Source organism: Amia ocellicauda, chromosome 10 (assembly GCF_036373705.1).
Source record: "Amia ocellicauda isolate fAmiCal2 chromosome 10, fAmiCal2.hap1, whole genome shotgun sequence".
Classification (NCBI taxonomy): Eukaryota; Metazoa; Chordata; class Actinopteri; order Amiiformes; family Amiidae; genus Amia; species Amia ocellicauda.
Genome location: NC_089859.1, coordinates 36,019,951 through 36,037,436, shown reverse-complemented (window position 1 = coordinate 36,037,436; position 17,486 = coordinate 36,019,951). Strand labels below are relative to the sequence as shown.

Below are 17,486 nucleotides of genomic sequence, written 5' to 3'. Positions count from 1 at the left end.
GCATCGGGACTTGAGTGAAGAAAAGACTCTAGCATTTTGTGTCGGTACCTGCGTTTCGTTGCTTCAGTTATCCCATTGTCCATAGGCTGAATTAATGCTGTAGTGTTTTTAGGTAAAAACAAGCACTGTATGTCTTCAATTACCAAGGTTTCTGCTGCTGGGTGAGCAGGGGCGTTATCTAACAGCAGAACTGCTTTCGGTGGCAGGCCCAGCTCCTGTAGCTTGTGTCTTACGTTCGGCACAAAATGGTTGTGAAACCAGTCATGGAATATATCTCGATCCATCCATGCACGCTTTTGTGACTTGTACACTACTGGTAAAGCAGCCAGGTTCAAATTTGTAAAGCACCTCGGCTTTGCTGCTGTCCCCAGCAGATGCATTTGCACATAGCATTAGTGTTACCCATTGCTTTGCAGTCTTGAATCCAGCGGCTGATTTTTCTGAAGGTGTTGTTAAGCTGCGTGTAGGCAGGCATTTAAAAAAAGGCCGGTTTCGTCACAGTTATACAGCTGATCCCTGGTAAGCTGATGTGTTTCTATCAAACTGTGTAATTTTGAAACAAACAGCTCTACCGATTCAGTGTTAGCTGAAAGTTTTTCACCCTGCACAGTGAGTTGCTTGATTCCGTGATGGCTCTGAAACCGCTTCAACCAGTGAGATGAAGCTTTGAAGTTTGAGTCACCGTCCAACAACTGATTAAACCTCTTTGCTTTCTCACATAAATTGCCCCTTAAATTGGAATTGAACAAACCAGGTATACACAGCTTTATCTAATTTGTCGTATTGCGTGTGTCTCAGAACCTTTCGTTTTTTGCATTCATAGAAACTCTCTGCACCCGATGCAAACTTCTTAATCTCTGAAGCAGACTTTTTTATATCTGTCACAGTGCTTTTTCCAATTCCGAAGTCTTGTGCTAGTTTTTCCCTGGTAACTCCCTTTTCTAGCAGTGAAAGTATTTCTATTTTTTTCTGAATTGTTAGCACAACTCTCTTTCGCTTTCCAGTTGCCATTTTTCCTCTGCACTGAACACATTAGTCATGTGGCTGAGAAGTCCAGGCAGGTAAGCGGTCAGTGCGGATGTGTGACGGACGGATATGCAACGGATTACTGTATTACCTGTACCACGTGCCAGGCCAGGGAGACAGGCAGAGATTAGAAAGTTCAACACGTAAGAATATCAGAAAGTTTACAAATGAGAGTAGGCCATTTGAATAATCATGCTCGTTGTGTGTCCATTAATAACTAGGTGATCCAAGGATACTATCCAGTCTGTTTTTGAATGTTCCCAAGTTTTCAGCTTCAACCACATCGCTGGGGAATTTGTTCCAAATTGTGACTACTCTCTGTGTAAAAAAGTGTCTCCTGTTTTCCGTTTTGAATGCCTTGAAGCCCAATTTCCATTTGTGCCCCTGGGTGCGTGTGTCCCTGCTGATCTGGAAAAGCTCCTCTGGTTTGATGTGGTTGATGCCCTTCATGATTTTAAAGACTTGGATCAAGTCCCCACATAGTCTCCTCTGTTCCAGGGTGAAAAGGTTCAGTTCCCTCAGTCTCTCCGAGTAGGACATTCCCTTCAGACCTGGAATAAGTCTGGTTGCTCTCCTTTGAACTGCCTGTAGAGCAGCAATATCCTTCTTGAAGTGTGGTGCCCAGAACTGTACACAGTATTCCAGATAAGGTCTAACTAGCGCATTGTACAGTCTTAACATTACTTCCCTTGTTTTAAATTCTACACTTTTGACAAATTACCCTAACATCCTGTTTGCCTTTTTTATTGCTTCCCCACACTGTTTGGATGGAGAAAGTGAGGAGTCCACATAGACTCCTAGGTCTTTCTCATGCAATACTTCATCTAGTTCTGTCCTGCTCGGGGTTGCATGCTCTGTCTCTCCTAGGTTTTGACGTGCACACCATCTCTCTCATTGACTGATTGACCAATTCTTCTATATCCCTAATACAGCGCAGATCGACAAGCTGAGCCTCAAGATCACGAACCTTGATCTCTAGGATTTCAACCTGCGTTCACAAATGAAACCTTCTTGGATGAGTTTATCCAGGAAGGCAATCGTTCGGCAAACCTGACACTGTAGTGGCCACATGCTTCTAAATGTTAGTTGTTTTCTTGTTTTTTTAATTATTATTACGTCTCTTGGTTCCTGTTGCCTAGTCAACTGCTTAACTTTTGTGAACGAGAAACAGCGCAGCTCTTTCTTAACAGCTGCTTTAAGTAGCTTTTGTCTACCTACCCCCAATTCACACCTAACTGGCCCCACCTGGCTCCTCCTGCAACAGAATTCCTGCTAGTGCTAGACAAAATCTCCCTTCTACAACTTGTTTAATTTCACCAACTCAGCAGCTGAACTGAATTGACTTAAATTTAGGCAAACTACAGACAATCCTAACTTAAATTAAGGCAAACTAAAAACAAAATGAGCAATGCTAAGTAAACTAGTCAAACAACAAGATGGCTGCCTCTCACCTGTACTTTCCAGTGTCTCTCTGTGGCAACTTGTAAATACTTCTGTTTCACCTGTGAGGAGAGGTTGGGGGTTGGATGAGGAACCTCGCCATGTCACTTGGTAGGTTCGGTCGTTGAGGTAGGAGGAGAACCAGGTGAGAGTAGTCCCAGAGATTCCAAGGTCAGCGAGGCAGGAGAGGAGGATGGAGTGATTGACTATGTCACATGCTGCAGAGAGATCAAGGAGGATGAGGACTGATGAGGGGGAGGCTGCCCGAGCACAGCTGAGGGAGTAAGTGATTACCAGGAGAGAAGTCTCAGTGGAGTGAGCTGTGCGGAAGCTGGATTGCAAAGGATCAAGAAGTGAGTGATGGGAGAGAAATGCAGAGAGCTGGCAGTGGACAGCATGCTCGAGGGTCTTAAGGAAGGTAAGTAGGGAGACAGGTTGGTAGTTCTGAGGTGAGGTAGGGTCAAGGGTTGGTTTCTTGAGGAGTGGGATGACAGCAGCTTGTTTAAATGCAGAGGGGAAACAGCCAGAATGGAGTGAGGAGTTGAGGAGGGAGGAGTAGAAGGGGAGTAGTAGTAGTAGTAGTAGTAAAACCCAGTTGGGAATACAGAAGCAGAAATAGAAATGGTTGAGATGGCAAATGACTGCTTTCTAATTTGTCAGGGAACCAAACAGAGAGCGTGCATTCATTGACTTGATCTTTTCAAATGACCAAGATAGTCACAGGGACACTAGTTAGAGAACCAATGGCAAACTGTGATCACAATATGGTTAGCTTTGAGGCATACTTCCAAAAAACAAGGACCAAATTTAAAACAATAGGCTACAATTTTAGAAAAGCAAACCTTGAAGGTATGAGGCAGCACTTAGAATAGTTGGACTGCGGCACAGTGGATACAAATTCAAAAATTGTTATATTTCAAGAATATACTACTAGAGACTCAGGAGAAATGTTTACCAAAATGTAGCAAACTGTGGACCAAAAAACATTGGCCAAAATGGTTTAATAAAAGTATTCAAAAAAAAAAATCCAATATGTTGTATAGCGCATACAAAAAAGATAGAGATGAAACAAAATACGAAGAATATATAGAACTTGCAAAGAGATGCTTAGAGAGGGATCAGGAGAGCAAAGAGGCAAATACAAAGAAACATAGCTCTTGGAGACTAATGTAAAGAGCTTTTTTCAATACTATAACAGTAAGAGGTCAATAAAGGAGGAAGTGAAACAGCTAAAAGCTGAAAATGGAAGTATCTTGGAAAACTAACAAGTTGTGTCAATTGTTCTAAATTAGTATTTCACAAAGGTTTTTACAAAGGAAAAAACACATAACATGCCACAGGTTAAGAGTCAGTCCAGTCAAACTCTTAACAGATATCAGGATAAATGAGGAGGAGGTACTGAAGGCACTAGCAGAATTAAAAACAAACAAATCACCTGGGCCAGATGGAATATTTCCAATAGTACTTAAAGAAATGACGGAAATTATTTACAGGCTGCTAACTAAACTATTTAAATTGACACTTGATTGTGCCAGCTGATTGGAAAACTGCAAATGGCATACCTATCCACAAGTTAGATTTTCAGAAAGCTTTTGACAAGGATCCACACCAAAGACTGATCCTAAAACTGGAAGCTGTAGGTATTCAGGGTAATGTAAGTAGATGGATTATGAACTGGTTGATGTAATGGCTTAATGGTTGTTAATGATTAATGATCTGCACTCTTGAGATAATAAGCAAACTTGTCAAATTTGCAGATATTAAAATAGGTGGCTCAGCAGATACAATCTCTGCAGTTTAAGTAGGGATTTATATAATTTTTAGTTGTGGGCTGACACCTGGACAAGTCCACTATAATTACACTATGGGAGGAATAGAGGAATAGAACTAAAATAAGTATTGCATGAGAAAGACCTAGGAGTTTGTGGACTCCTCACTTTCCCAATCCAAACAATGTGGGGAAGCAATAAAAAAGGCAAACAAAATGCTAGGGTATATTGACAAAAGTGTAGAATTTAAAACAAGGGATGTAATGTTAAGACTGTAAAATGCACTAGTTAGACCTCAAGCTAGATATCACTGCTCTACAGGCAGTTCAGAGGCGAGCAACCAGACTTATTCCAGGTCTGAAGGGAATGTCATAATCTGAGAGACTGAGGGAACTGAACATTTTCACCCTGGAAAAGAGAAGACAACATAGGGATTTGATTCAGGTCTTCAAAATCATGAAAGGCATTGCCCATATCAGTCCAGAGGAGCTTTTCCAGATCTGCAGGGACACAAATGGAAATTGGGCTTCAAGGCATTCAATACAGTAAACGATAGGTTGCGTATGCAACCCTGGTTATCTGAAAAAGGAAGCAAAGCCCAAGGGGGAGGGGTTTCTGCACACTTCCACAGGAACCTGATCGAAACATCACTCTATCAAAGCTTCTATTGGCCCCTGCGCTCGTCACTCAGAACAGGTCCCTTCCCACATCCTGTTCCATATAACGTGACGTCAGCGCAGGTTCGTCCTCTTTTGCCGGGAGCCAGGACTCCCACGTGACCTTGCAACCCTTGGGCAGTGCTTCCTTTTTCAGATAACCGGGGTTGCATACTCAACATATCGTTATCTTTCAAGTCGGAAGCACTGCCCAAGGGGGAGGGGTTACTGTATAACAAAACCGTCGCAAGGGAGGAGGCAACGAGCTGATAATGGAGCCTTCCCCGAGGTGCTAGGGGACCTCGGCAACACAACTCCAGACAGTAACCTCAGGGGCCCCATAGGGCCATACCTGAGCCGTCCAGGAGCGAGGACCGTAGTCACGCTCTACCGGGAACTGTCTGCAATCAGCAAATACAAAGCGGGGCTACAGAGGTTAACTCTTACATCCTCCGCTTACAAGAGCAAGGCCGGCTCTACTAGTGCAGCTAGGAGCGATGCCGAATCTACTTGCACAATGTCTGGCGTGGGCAATCAAGCACTTGTGCAGCCTCCACGCAATATCATGGCAGTGGACCCCTGATCCAATAGGAGCGGGGCCACAGACCCAATGAGAAAAATACAATATAATACTTAGCTGGCTAGTCAACAGAGTAGCCGAGCTGAACAATATACAATACATGCATATCGTGTGACAGCAAGACCTTCATGCTGTCAGCACACAGCACAAGAGCATCCAACTCAACTAAACAGTACAGAGTGGAAGAGCTCCATTGTGCTGACAATTTAGATTTCGTACAAACGAATTATATACACCACGGGGCGCAGGAACGAACTCATGCGCCGCCCATGGAACACAGGAGCAGTTGACGCCTGCTGGTTAGACCGGCTAACGCAGTGCAACATTAGCTCTACTTTGTAAAGAAAGGAACTATATACACAGCGAGGCAGCGAAACTCAAGCGCTATCAACTGGTAACAGCGGCAGTGAACTCCATTCTACAATTTTAGAACGGAGCCACAGTCCTGCTGTTTAACACATAATACATATATACACATATACATCATGGGGTGCAGGAACTGGCTCATGCGCCACATGTGGAACACAGGTGCAGTTGACACATGTCAAATAGCGCAGCTAATGCAGGGCAACTACAGCTCTACCGTGTGAATAAATGAACTATGTACACAGCGGGGCACTAGAGAACTAGAGGCACTAGAGGACAACAGCAGCGGTCCCCTGCTCTATGGCGTAATACAGCCAGAGCAGGCCACAGACCTGCTGACCAATATAGAGAGCATGGTAGAGGCCAAACGCATGTACCACCGCAACACAATTATAATGAATGAGCTATATACAGGGCGGCCTCGTAAGGCAACATGCCTGTAGGCCGCATGACAAATGACGGACAGGGCATGTAACTCGCTCAAACGTTTTGCTGAGGTGGTTGCCAGGAAAAGCTCAGCTGAGTTCAGTGGCTCAAATGGGGCTTGTGAAAGTGCGTCCAGCACTATATCAAGGCGTCATGCGGGCAGTGAAAGGGTTCGAGGAGGCCGTAGCCGTCAAGCTCCCTTTAGAAACTGCACAGCCAGAAAATGAGACCCAGGAGGCTTGCCATCAATCTGAACATGACATGTGGAGATGGCCGCCAGATACACTTTGAGCATGGACGGGGACTTGTAGACCAACAGCTCTTGTAGAAATTGCAATATGACCCCGATGGGGCAATTCATTGGGTCTTGACTGCCGACTTGGCACCAGGTGCTAAATGTCCGCCAGCGGTAGGAATACTGCGACCTTGTAGAGGGAGCTCTCGACGACTGAATAGTGGCAACTACCGCGTCCGACAGAACCCAGGCAATCAATCGGCCAGGCTCAGAGCTGAAGGAGGCCCGGATTGGGGTGCCAAAGCATGCCCTGCACCTGGGACAACAAGTCTCCTCTCACTGGGAGCTGCCAAGTCTCCCCGTGGAGGAGGGTGATCAGGTCTGCGAAACACAATCTGCGAGGCCACTGTGGGGCTATCAGCAGAACTGTCGCTCGTTCTCTCCTGACCTTCTCCAGGACCACCGGGAGAAGGGGGAACGGTGGGAACGTGTAAAGGAGACAACGCGGACACGAGTGGGCTAGCGTGTCATTCCCTAGGGTTCCTGAGCGGTCTTGGATGGAGAACCATAGTGGGCAGTGTGTGGACTCTGCCGAGGCAAAGAGATCCACGTCCGCCCTGCCGAACCGGATCCACAGCAGGTGGAGGTGCCATTCCGAGACCGGGGGGCCTCCCCGAGAGAGGAGGTCCACCGCCGTGTTGGACAGGCCTGGGAGGTGAACTGATCTGACAGAGCGGAACCGTGGCTGCGCCCACAGAAGCAGACAGCTAGACAGTACAGTCTGCGCGACCGGAGACCTCCTTGCTTGTTGATATAGGGAGCCACCACTGTGTTGTCCGTCCAGACCAGCACATGTCTGTCCCACAGGACTGGCAGGAAATGAGTACTGCTTGTAAGTCCAGGATGTTGATATGGAGGGCCCGTGCAGGCTCTGACCACCTGCCTCGGACTCCACGTCCATCACAGACTGCTCCCCAACCCTGCTTGGAGGCATCTGTCGTCATTACTGCTCGGTGGTAAACTGGAGTGACTGTGACTCGGCGTGCTCGATCGCGGCGAGGGTGCATCCTGGGAGACCTGAACCACCACTGCAATGGCCTCAACTGGAGGAGGCCGAGGCGTAGGGTCTGTGATTCAGCCGCTAGGAGGTCCAGCAGCCTCTGGCAAAGGGACACCCTGACACGAGCTCTCAGTCGGAAGAGGGAGAGACGTGTGTATTGAGGCAACTCTCTCTAGCGCCAGCGTGGCGAGCATGGCAACGGAATCGAGGCGCAGTCCGAGGAACTGTGCCTGCTGAGTTGGCATCAGGCGGCTCTTCTCTCGATTGACCCGAAGGCCCAATTCGGAGAGGCGGCCTAAAATCAGGTCCGTGTGCAACCGAACCTGCTCCCTCGAGTGGGAACAAACCAGCCAGTCATCTAGATAATTGAGGACGCGGACCCCCTGGCAACGCAAGTGGGCTAGCACGATGTCCATGCACTTGGAAAAAGTGCGTGGCGCTAGTGACAGGCTGAAGGGGAGAACAGCAAACTCGAACGCTCGGCCCTCGAAGGCGAAACGGAGAAACTTCCTGTGTGCCTGTGCAATGGGGATGTGAAAGTAAGCATCTTTCATTTCCACCGTGGTGAACCAGTCGCCGGGCTTGATGGTTTGGGACATGGTGCGCAGGTTGAACATCTTGAAGTGCAGCACCTTGAGGTGGCGGATCCAAGATGGGGTGGAAACCGCCATCTTTCTTGGGCACAAGGAAGTATGGGGAATAAAATCCCTCGTGCTGCCCCACCAGGGGGCACTTCGCGGATTGCTCGCTTCTCCAGCAGAGCGGTGATTTCAATGCGAACGGGTCCCTCACTGTCTGAAATTGCAGCGAGTAGCCAACTGATATAATTTGAAGCACCCAAGAGTCTTGGGTGCAGAGTTGCCAATTGGAGAGTTGCTGGAGGGTGTAAGGGTGGGCCAGAGGCTGCTGGAACGCCTCAGAGGCGGGGTTCGGGTGGTGGAGGAGTTGGGGTCAGGCCGGGTCCCCTCCTACCACGAGTTGCCGTGGACCGCCGGGGGCCAGGGCGGCGAGCCTGGGGGGGCGCCTGCCTGCCAGTGAGACGCTGGCGGAGATTGGCAGGTAGGCGGGGCTATGACCTGGGCTTTGGTCTGGCCTGTGGCCTGGGAGCCGCGGTCGGGGGGCCTCCCCACCGGCGAACTGCCGCAGACGGCCTGCGTTGCTGAGCCTGAGGTGCCACTGGGTACACTCGGGCCAGCTGCAGGGACTGCTCCCTCTCCTGAAGAGTGCACGATAGCATCTCCTCCACAGAGGGGCCAAAAGTAAAGCCCCGGCGAGATAGGGGCGTCCATGAGGCGAGTCCTGTCCGCCTCAGGGACCCGCTGTGCCTGGGACAACCAAAGCTGGTGGCACGCCGCCACAATGACTGCCAAGGATCGCCCTGTCGCCCTTACCCCCTGGCGCATCACCATAACCAGCTGATCCGCCGCCGCCGCTATCTCCGAGATAAGGGGCAGGGTGGGTGATGCACCATGTTACTCCGAGGGCTCCGCTAGCTGAGCCAAGTACAAGGCCAGCAGGCTTTCCGTATTTCGGTATATCTCCGTGACGCGACACTGCCTGCTGGGGCAGGCCAGGTCACGTGGCTCCGTGGACAGCGGAGGTAAGGAGACGAGCGCGGCTATGGTGGAATTTACACAGGGAAAATCCACCAAGCCCGCTTCTGGCACGCCCTGGGTCCTGGCATACGCCTCCCCTCTCCTGGCTAGGGCGGGGGCTGTTGCCGGATGGTCCCAGGTGGCCATCAGCTCATCGAGGAAGTCAGGCATCAGTTGAAGGGCCTGTGTGGGCCGCAGCGCGCGCTGACCCCTCTCGAGCCTGGAGCGTGGCGGGGCAGGACCAGAGGGCCAGGGGAGCTGAAGATACTCCACAGCCCTCTGGATGACTGCCCAGAACTCCCTGTCCTGTCCCGTGGGAGCAGGAGGGGCGTCCACGTTCAACGGAGGAGTAGGGGTGGAAGCGACCATCTCCTCCTCCATGAGCTCCGCCTCGAGCTCCGAGTCCTCGTGAGGACCCAGATACAGGCAGTCCTCCTTCCAGGTAGCCCGTCTGCTGCCCTCCTCCTGGGATGGGGCAGACAGACTCCCCTCAGTCTCCACCGGCGCGGTGTAAGCCAGCAGTGGAGCGTCATGGTGTGGGGGGAGGCGGCACCTGTTGCGCTGCCTGCACGGCCAGGAGAGCGAAGATTTGGTCTATCCTGCTGTTGAGAGCAAGGATGGCCTCATCGCGCTCTCTGTCCGCAGAGCTTGACCTCCTTCGCCGCGATGTGGCGGAGAGGAAGCCAGCGAAGACTCAGAAGAGGGGGACGGAGCCCGGGGGCGTCGCTCCACCGCTCTTCCTTGTCACTCACGTGCACGGCAATAGTGGCGCGCACCACGGGCACTGCAGGCAGGGGGGGCGTGGCTGCCGCGGGGGACGCAGCTGCCGTTGCAGCAACGAGAGCAGGAGGAGACGCAAGTGCAGCCCTGGAGGAGGAGACGGAGGGATTTCTGGACGCGGCGGCGATTGTGGCTGCGCCCGGTGAAACGGCGGACCTCCGAGCGCGGAAGTCGCGGCCAGACTGAGCCCGCTATCGGTGCCCAGACAGACGGGGCATAGGACCTCCCCACTCCAGGCGGGCAAGGTGCGCTGGCTGCAACAAGTGGAGCGCCTAGCGGGCCCGCCGCTGTAAGTGCATCTCCACCCGGCATCATTTATATACATGGGGGCGCTGCGACACCAACCACACGCAACCTTGCCGGACTGAGCTCTCTGTATACCCAACACCAGGTGCTGGAATACAAGCGCCGCGTAGGCCCATAGGCTTAACCACACCGTGGGTGCCAGGGTTTCCGGGGACACCGGGTGACGCGGAGTCCGGGGTCCGCGGGGGCCGAGGGTAGTAGACCACCAGCCGTAGCGGGAACTAAAACCGAGGCACGCACACACGGAGGGCTAGCAGTGCTTGTTCTCAGCGAACTGAGAGAGAGAGAGACCTCCTACAGCTGCAGCCACGGGCTGTAGTGTACGCGCAAGCCAGCGGAGGAGCACCTCACGCGGGCGAGATCTCTTACGACACACCGAGGCTCAGGCCGGGCAGCCGGGCCTCGGATGTTACTGCTGCTGCTAGAGCTCCTACTGTGGAGGAAAAAGCCCTGTGGACAAAAAACCACCACAGCAAGCAGTCGGAATATATAAGACACTATATAAACATGACTATTATTTTTAAAGTGTGCTATTTGTAGCCGAAACTGAAACAGAAGCGCACCGGAGCCCCGGAGCACGGACGGAACAGAGTCGGATTAGCTATCAAAGATAATAACTAATATCACAAATAGACACAGACAATAATAACAACAGTGGTGACAGCACAGCCGTGAAGCCAACCAACCGAGTAATAATAATTGTTAATTAACAATCAGAGTCTAATGCACAAGACAAGACACGGAGAGCTCACGTTCTCAGGTCAAGGCGAAAAGGCAAAAGTTGAACCTGCGCTGATGTCACGTTATATAGAACAGGATGTGGGAAGGGACCTGTTCTGAGTGACGAGCGCAGGGGCCAATGGCAGCTTTGATAGAGTGATGTTTCGATTAGGTTCCCGCAGAAGTGCGCAGAAACCCCTCCCCCTTGGGCAGTGCTTCTGACTTGAAAGATAACAGGAGACACTTCTTCACGCAGAGAGTTGTTACAATGTGGGAACATTCAACGTCAATAGTTGTACTATAAACCTACTTTAAACACCCCCCTCCCCCTTGTCTTTCTCTCTCTCGACCGACTAGTTATTATTATTATTACCCCCTCTTCGCCGTGTCTCTCTCTTGTGACTAGTTTATTTATTTATTTATTTATTAGCAGACACCCTTATCCAGGGCGACTTATAAAATAAGATTAAGAAGTTCAAATAAATACAACACGTACAACAAAACCACCCACAACAAATATTCACCTGGTTTACTGCACATTATATTTACATGCTGGTTCATATGTAAGTATTCCTCCCAATATGTATTCCTGGAATATTAGATCATGTGAACAGTTTTCCATCAGACTTACTGCGGACAGTCTGAGCCTTCATTGAATAAATGGTCATATTCCGTACAGAATGAGGAAAGTCTGTGTGACGTGACTGCACCCAGTGTAAATAATCAGACAGAGTGATGCATTAATCGATAAAAAGGGGAGCAATTATAGCACTGAAAATCATTACAAATAAGGGGTGGGTGAAATTAAAGAATTGAAAAACAGACTGCAACTGCCGTGGGTAACTGTAGGATTTGATAAGTCTGTTTTGTAATCGTAGGGCTTTAAGGAATTTTACATCTAATTCAAAAGAATTAGGTGTGTGTGTGTGTGTGTGTGTGTAGTTTGTAAATGAATATGGAAATTGGTGATGAAATTTACCTGGTGATGAAAAAGTGTGTGATAAAAAGTCATAGACCGTTACCTTATTATGACTGGATAAGTACATTTCAGTGGGTTTGTTTCCTGATGTGTATATTTATTTTTTATTTTTTTGCTGCAGTTATAAATAGAAAACTTGATTCTATCATATTTGAACTGCATATAAGCAAACAAGCATTTTATGTTAAATTAACCACCTCTTTTTAAACAAACACTCACTGTACTTTTTTTTGATTAAGCATTTAATTTAATTTGGTAAAAGTTTTACGAATATGGCCCTTTGTGTTTTAACAGTTTCAAATTGATACTTTCAGTCATTACCTGATTTCAAACAAAAAGAGGACAGCCCTACTGATATTGCAGTTGTCTACGTTATTATAATGCTGTGAAGGGGAGGGCAAAACCATTTTCAGAATTCTGTGGCTGCGTCAGGCTGCTAACTGACCTCTGGTTACCGTATCTAGTATCTTGTATGTTATGCAATACATGCCATAGACAGAAATCTTGACCTTATAGATAGATAGAGATATATTGTTATTATTATAATTATTATTATTTGTATTTTTTTACATTGAAATACCAATTAATTACAGATATCAGTGATATTTAGTTTCATGAGTAAGGAAGGTCAAAATAACTTTTCATATAGATGCAGTGAATGGTTTTCAGGTTTGCATTCCCCTCAGAATTACATTGGTTAAATTACATTTATGGTTGGCTTCTTTCACTCGTTTCACTCTTCCTCTTCCATACAACAGGAAGAAGACTTGAACTGTGTCCGAGAGCGGTGGTCTGAAGCATTAATGAAACGCAGAGAATACTTGGATGAGCAAATCAAAAAAATTATTCATAAGCAAGGTCTGTGAATAACATGAGACATTTTTATAAGCATCCCTTTTACTTGGGTTGTTTTAACTTTTTAACAAAAATCTGATCTTGTAATTAATGTATAACATACAATTGTGGTCAAAACCATGGCACCATTTGGACAATCTTATTGAAATCCTACTAAGAAAATTCAAACTAGAGAATTGAAAAAGTATGTGTTTTCACTCGCATTTAAGTTCAGTTGCCACCATGAGCTAAGTTTATAGTGTCAGCTCAGAAAAACATAATTGGAAAGTGTAAAGTCTCTCACATCTAGACTCGACACTCAATCATGAAGAGTATGAAAATGGTCTAATTCTTGACTCTCAGTTCACTTATAAAGATCACATTAAAATATTAGTAAATCAATTACAGCAAAAAATATGTTTTCAATAAACTGTCAAAATGTCTTAACCCAGCAATAAATTTTCTGTTCAGGAATGCAATTATTATTTCCAGAATTTCCTACTGCCTCCTTTTATGGTCACTCACCACCAAAGACAAATTAGCACTGCTCATTCAATTATACAATCAAGTGTCTCCTTGGACCCACCACTGTGATATTTAAGACATCCACAACTCTTGCATTTGATTCACACATCTTTCAACATTAGTTTTAACATAGTCTTTTTCCCCCTCAATAATTTGTCTCCTGCACAACTAGTAACTAGGAGCGGAGCCACATGCTTCTACTCTAAGACCAATTAACCAGTTAGATAGTGGGGTATCAGAGCAATGCACCTGCACATCCACACACAAACATAATGCATAGCAGGTTAAACAGAACTCATTTGTGTAGCCTCAGCTGAACAATGACCAAAATATATACAAGGAGGCCTAGCAAGACAACAGCTCCTGCATGGCCACCTGACAAACTCTGGAGTTGAAGCTCAACAGTAACAAACCAGGAGCAACTCACATGGGTGCTCTACTGGAAGGCATAGTCTGAGAAAGGGAAGTGGTTCAATGTAGCTCCATCCGAGGTAAACCTGCATGGATATGCTTAGGTGCAGGCAGGGAGATAAAATAAGGCAAGGAGCCTGCGCCACCAGCATAGAGCACATATTTTCCAAATTCTTTTACACAATCCTAGTCTTGCTAGGAAGCATCTGTCGTCATAACCACCCGATTAATGATCGGCCCAAGGGGCACACTGAGGGTGCTGTTCAGGCTCTGGAGGGTCCGAGGGTAGTGGCCACCAGCCGAAGTGGGGCCAAAACACACTCATTTACACGTCCAGAGGAGAGCGGAACAAAGGCGCGGGAAGTTAGAAAGCTAGGAAAGTGATATCTTCTGCAGTCTTAGCTCTGGACTCTATTCCGGTGCATATATATATATATATATATATATATATATATATATATATATATATATATATATATATATATATATATTTATGTATGTATGTGGGTCGGAAGGTGCAGTATATAATAAATATATATGCAGCCTAACCAAAGTCACAGTTTTGTGCTTTTTAATAATACAAATGACAACCAAGGTACTCCAAGGGTGAAAACGGCAACAAGTAAGTCTGTGTGTCACGTTATAGACAAACAGGAAGGGGACTGTTTTAGTGACTCACACATGGTCCTATAGGCGGCTTTGACAGACTTTTTTGTATAGCTATCCATGGTGACTAGTGTAATCCATCCCCCTTTGGGCAGTGCTTCGGAGTTGAAAGATAACAGCAAATAGGCTAAGTCAGGGCTTTTTACCTTTTAAACCTACTCTACATGAAACAAAATCAATATAAGTAAATAAATAAAAAGTCAAAACAATGTTTAAACCCTTTGGATTAAAAAAGAAATGGTATTCAAGATGAACATTAGGCAATTTTGTGTTTTGTCCACGTAAAGGTGGATTTCAGTCTCTTTGCATGTTATGTGAAATGACAGCCAGCCTTATTGTTGTTCCATGCTCTTATTGCCACACAGAGAAGACTGAGGATGATGTGGAGCGTGAAGCTCGTCTGGTGGAGCAGTGGGTGGGACTGACCGAGGAGAGGAATGCTGTGCTGGTGCCTGCTCCTGGCAGTGGGATCCCTGGAGCCCCAGCACACTGGTGAGCTGCCCCCAGCAGGGCTCTTAAGGTCTGCACACTCAACTATGACCTGTATTCTGGATTAAGCCACCACATATAAACAATAATTCAGAATGAATGAACTTCATCTTTAAGATTAATCTTTGCCACATGTTTATTAATGTATTCTGCCGCTATAACTTTTTACTGGTTGCTGCAGTCAAGTGGAGATACATTTGTAAAGAGCAGTATGTTAATACATTAAGCTCTATACTCCCTCACATGTTGCTAAAGCTATTTTAAGTAATTTCTATATACGCCGATTAGCCACAACATTATGACCACCTGCCTAATATTGTGTAGGTCCCTGACCCATCGAGGCATGGACTCCACTAGACCTCTGAGGTGTGCTGTGGTATCTGACACAAAGACGTTAGCAGCAGATCCTTTCAGTTCTGTAAGTTGCAAGGTGGGGCCTCCATGGATTGAACTTGTTTGTCCAGCACATCCCACAGATGCTCGATTGGATTGAGATCTGGGGAATTTGGAGGCCAATTCAACACCTAGAATTCGTGATTCATCAGTCCAGGCCACCTTCTTCCATTGCTCCGTGTTCCAGTTCTGATGCTCACGTGCCTGTTGAAGGCGCTTTCGGCAGTGGACAGGGGTCAGCATGGGCACCCTGACTGGTTTGCGGCTACGCAGCCCCATACGCAACAAACTGTGATGCACTATGTTTTGACACCTTTCTATCAGAACCAGCATTAACTTTTTCAGCAATTTGAGCTACAGTAGCTCGTCTATTGGATTGGACCACACGGGCCAGCCTTCGCTCCCCACGTACATTAGTGAGTCTTGGCTGCCCATGACATCAACTTTGAGGACAAAATGTTCACTTGTTGCCTAATATATCCCACCCACTGACAGGTGCATTGATAACGAGATTATCAGTGTTATTCACTTCACCTGTCAGTGGTCATAATGTTATGGCTGTTATCGGTGTATATTTAATGATTAAAAGTTAGTGTAAAGCATGGTACACAGCAGTGCGTCACGTCACATCACGTCGCTTCACGTCGCATAATTGTTTAACTGAGGATTAATTACAGTGAGGGAAAAAAGCATTTGATCCCCTGCTGATTTTGTACGTTTGCCCACTGACAAAGAAATGATCAGTCTATAATTTTAATGGTAGGTGTATTTTAACAGTGAGAGACAGAATAACAACAAAAAAATCCAGAAAAACACATTTCAAAAAAGTTATAAATTGATTTGCATGTTAATGAGGGAAATAAGTATTTGATCCCCTATCAATCAGCAAGATTTCTGGCCCCCAGGTGTCTTTTATACAGGTAACAAGATGAGATCCCTTTAAGAGAGTGCTCCTAATCTCAGCTTGTTACCTGTATAAAAGACACCTGTTCACAGAAGCAATCAATCAATCACATTCCAAACTCTCCACCATGGCCAAGACCAAAGAGCTGTCCAAGGATGTCAGGGACAAGATTGTAGACCTACACAAGGCTGGAATGGGCTACAAGACCATTGCCAAGCAGCTTGGTGAGAAGGTGACAACAGTTGGTGCGATTATTCGCAAATGGAAGAAACACAAAATAACTGTCAGTCTCCCTCGGTCTGGGGCTCCATGCAAGATCTCACCACGTGGAGTTTCAATGATCATGAGAATGGTGAGGAATCAGCTCAGAACCACACGGGAGGATCTTGTTAATGATCTCAAGGCAGCTGGGACCATAGTCACCAAGAAAACAATTGGTAACACACTACGCCATGAAGGACTGAAATCCTGCAGCGCCCGCAAGGTCTCCCTGCTCAAGAAAGCACATGTACAGGCCCGTCTGAAGTTTGCCAATGAATATCTGAATGATTCAGAGGAAAACTTGGTGAAACTATTGTGGTCTTATGAGACCAAAATCAAGCTCTTTGGCATCAACTCAACTCGCCCTGTTTGGAGGAGGAGGAATGCTGCCTATTACCCCAAGAACACCATCCCCACCGTCAAACATGGAGGTGGAAACATTATGCTTTTGGGGTGTTTTTCTGCTAAGGGGACAGGACAACTGCACCGCATCAAAGGGACGATGAACGGGGCCATGTACCGTCAAATCTTGGGTGAGAACCTCCTTCCCTCAGCCAGGGCATTGAAAATAGGTCGTGGATGGGTATTCCAGCATGACAATGACCCAAAACACACAGCCAAGGCAACAAAGGAGTGGCTCAAGAAGAAGCACATTAAGGTCCTGGAGTGGCCTAGCCAGTCTCCAGACCTTAATCCCATAGAAAATCTGTGGAGGGAGCTGAAGGTTTGAGTTGCCAAACATCAGCCTCGAAACCTTAATGACTTGGAGAGGATCTGCAAGGAGGAGTGGGACAAAATCTCTCCTGAGATGTGTGCAAACCTGGTGGCCAACTACAAGAAACGTCTGACCTCTGTGATTGCCAAAACAAGGGTTTTGCCACCAAGTACTAAGTCGAAGGGGTCAAATACTTATTTCCCTCATTAACATGCAAATCAATGTATAACTTTTTTGAAATGTGTTTTTCTGGATTTTTGTTGTTGTTATTCTGTCTCTCACTGTTAAAATACACCTACCATTAAAATTATAGACTGATCATTTCTTTGTCAGTGGGCAAATGTACAAAA

General features: G+C 46.9%; 1 protein-coding gene across 2 annotated transcripts in view; it reads left to right on the top strand.

Moving 5' to 3' along the window:
- The window catches only part of kif13a (kinesin family member 13A), a gene marked incomplete at its 3' end in the record, with an annotated part of 124,535 nt that overhangs the window by 93,282 nt on the left and 13,767 nt on the right, over positions 1-17,486 (top strand). For both annotated transcript variants that reach the window (XM_066716017.1, XM_066716016.1), the window contains 2 exon segments: positions 12,697-12,796; positions 14,740-14,866. In XM_066716017.1, the coding sequence (XP_066572114.1) occupies positions 12,697-12,796; positions 14,740-14,866 (227 nt within the window).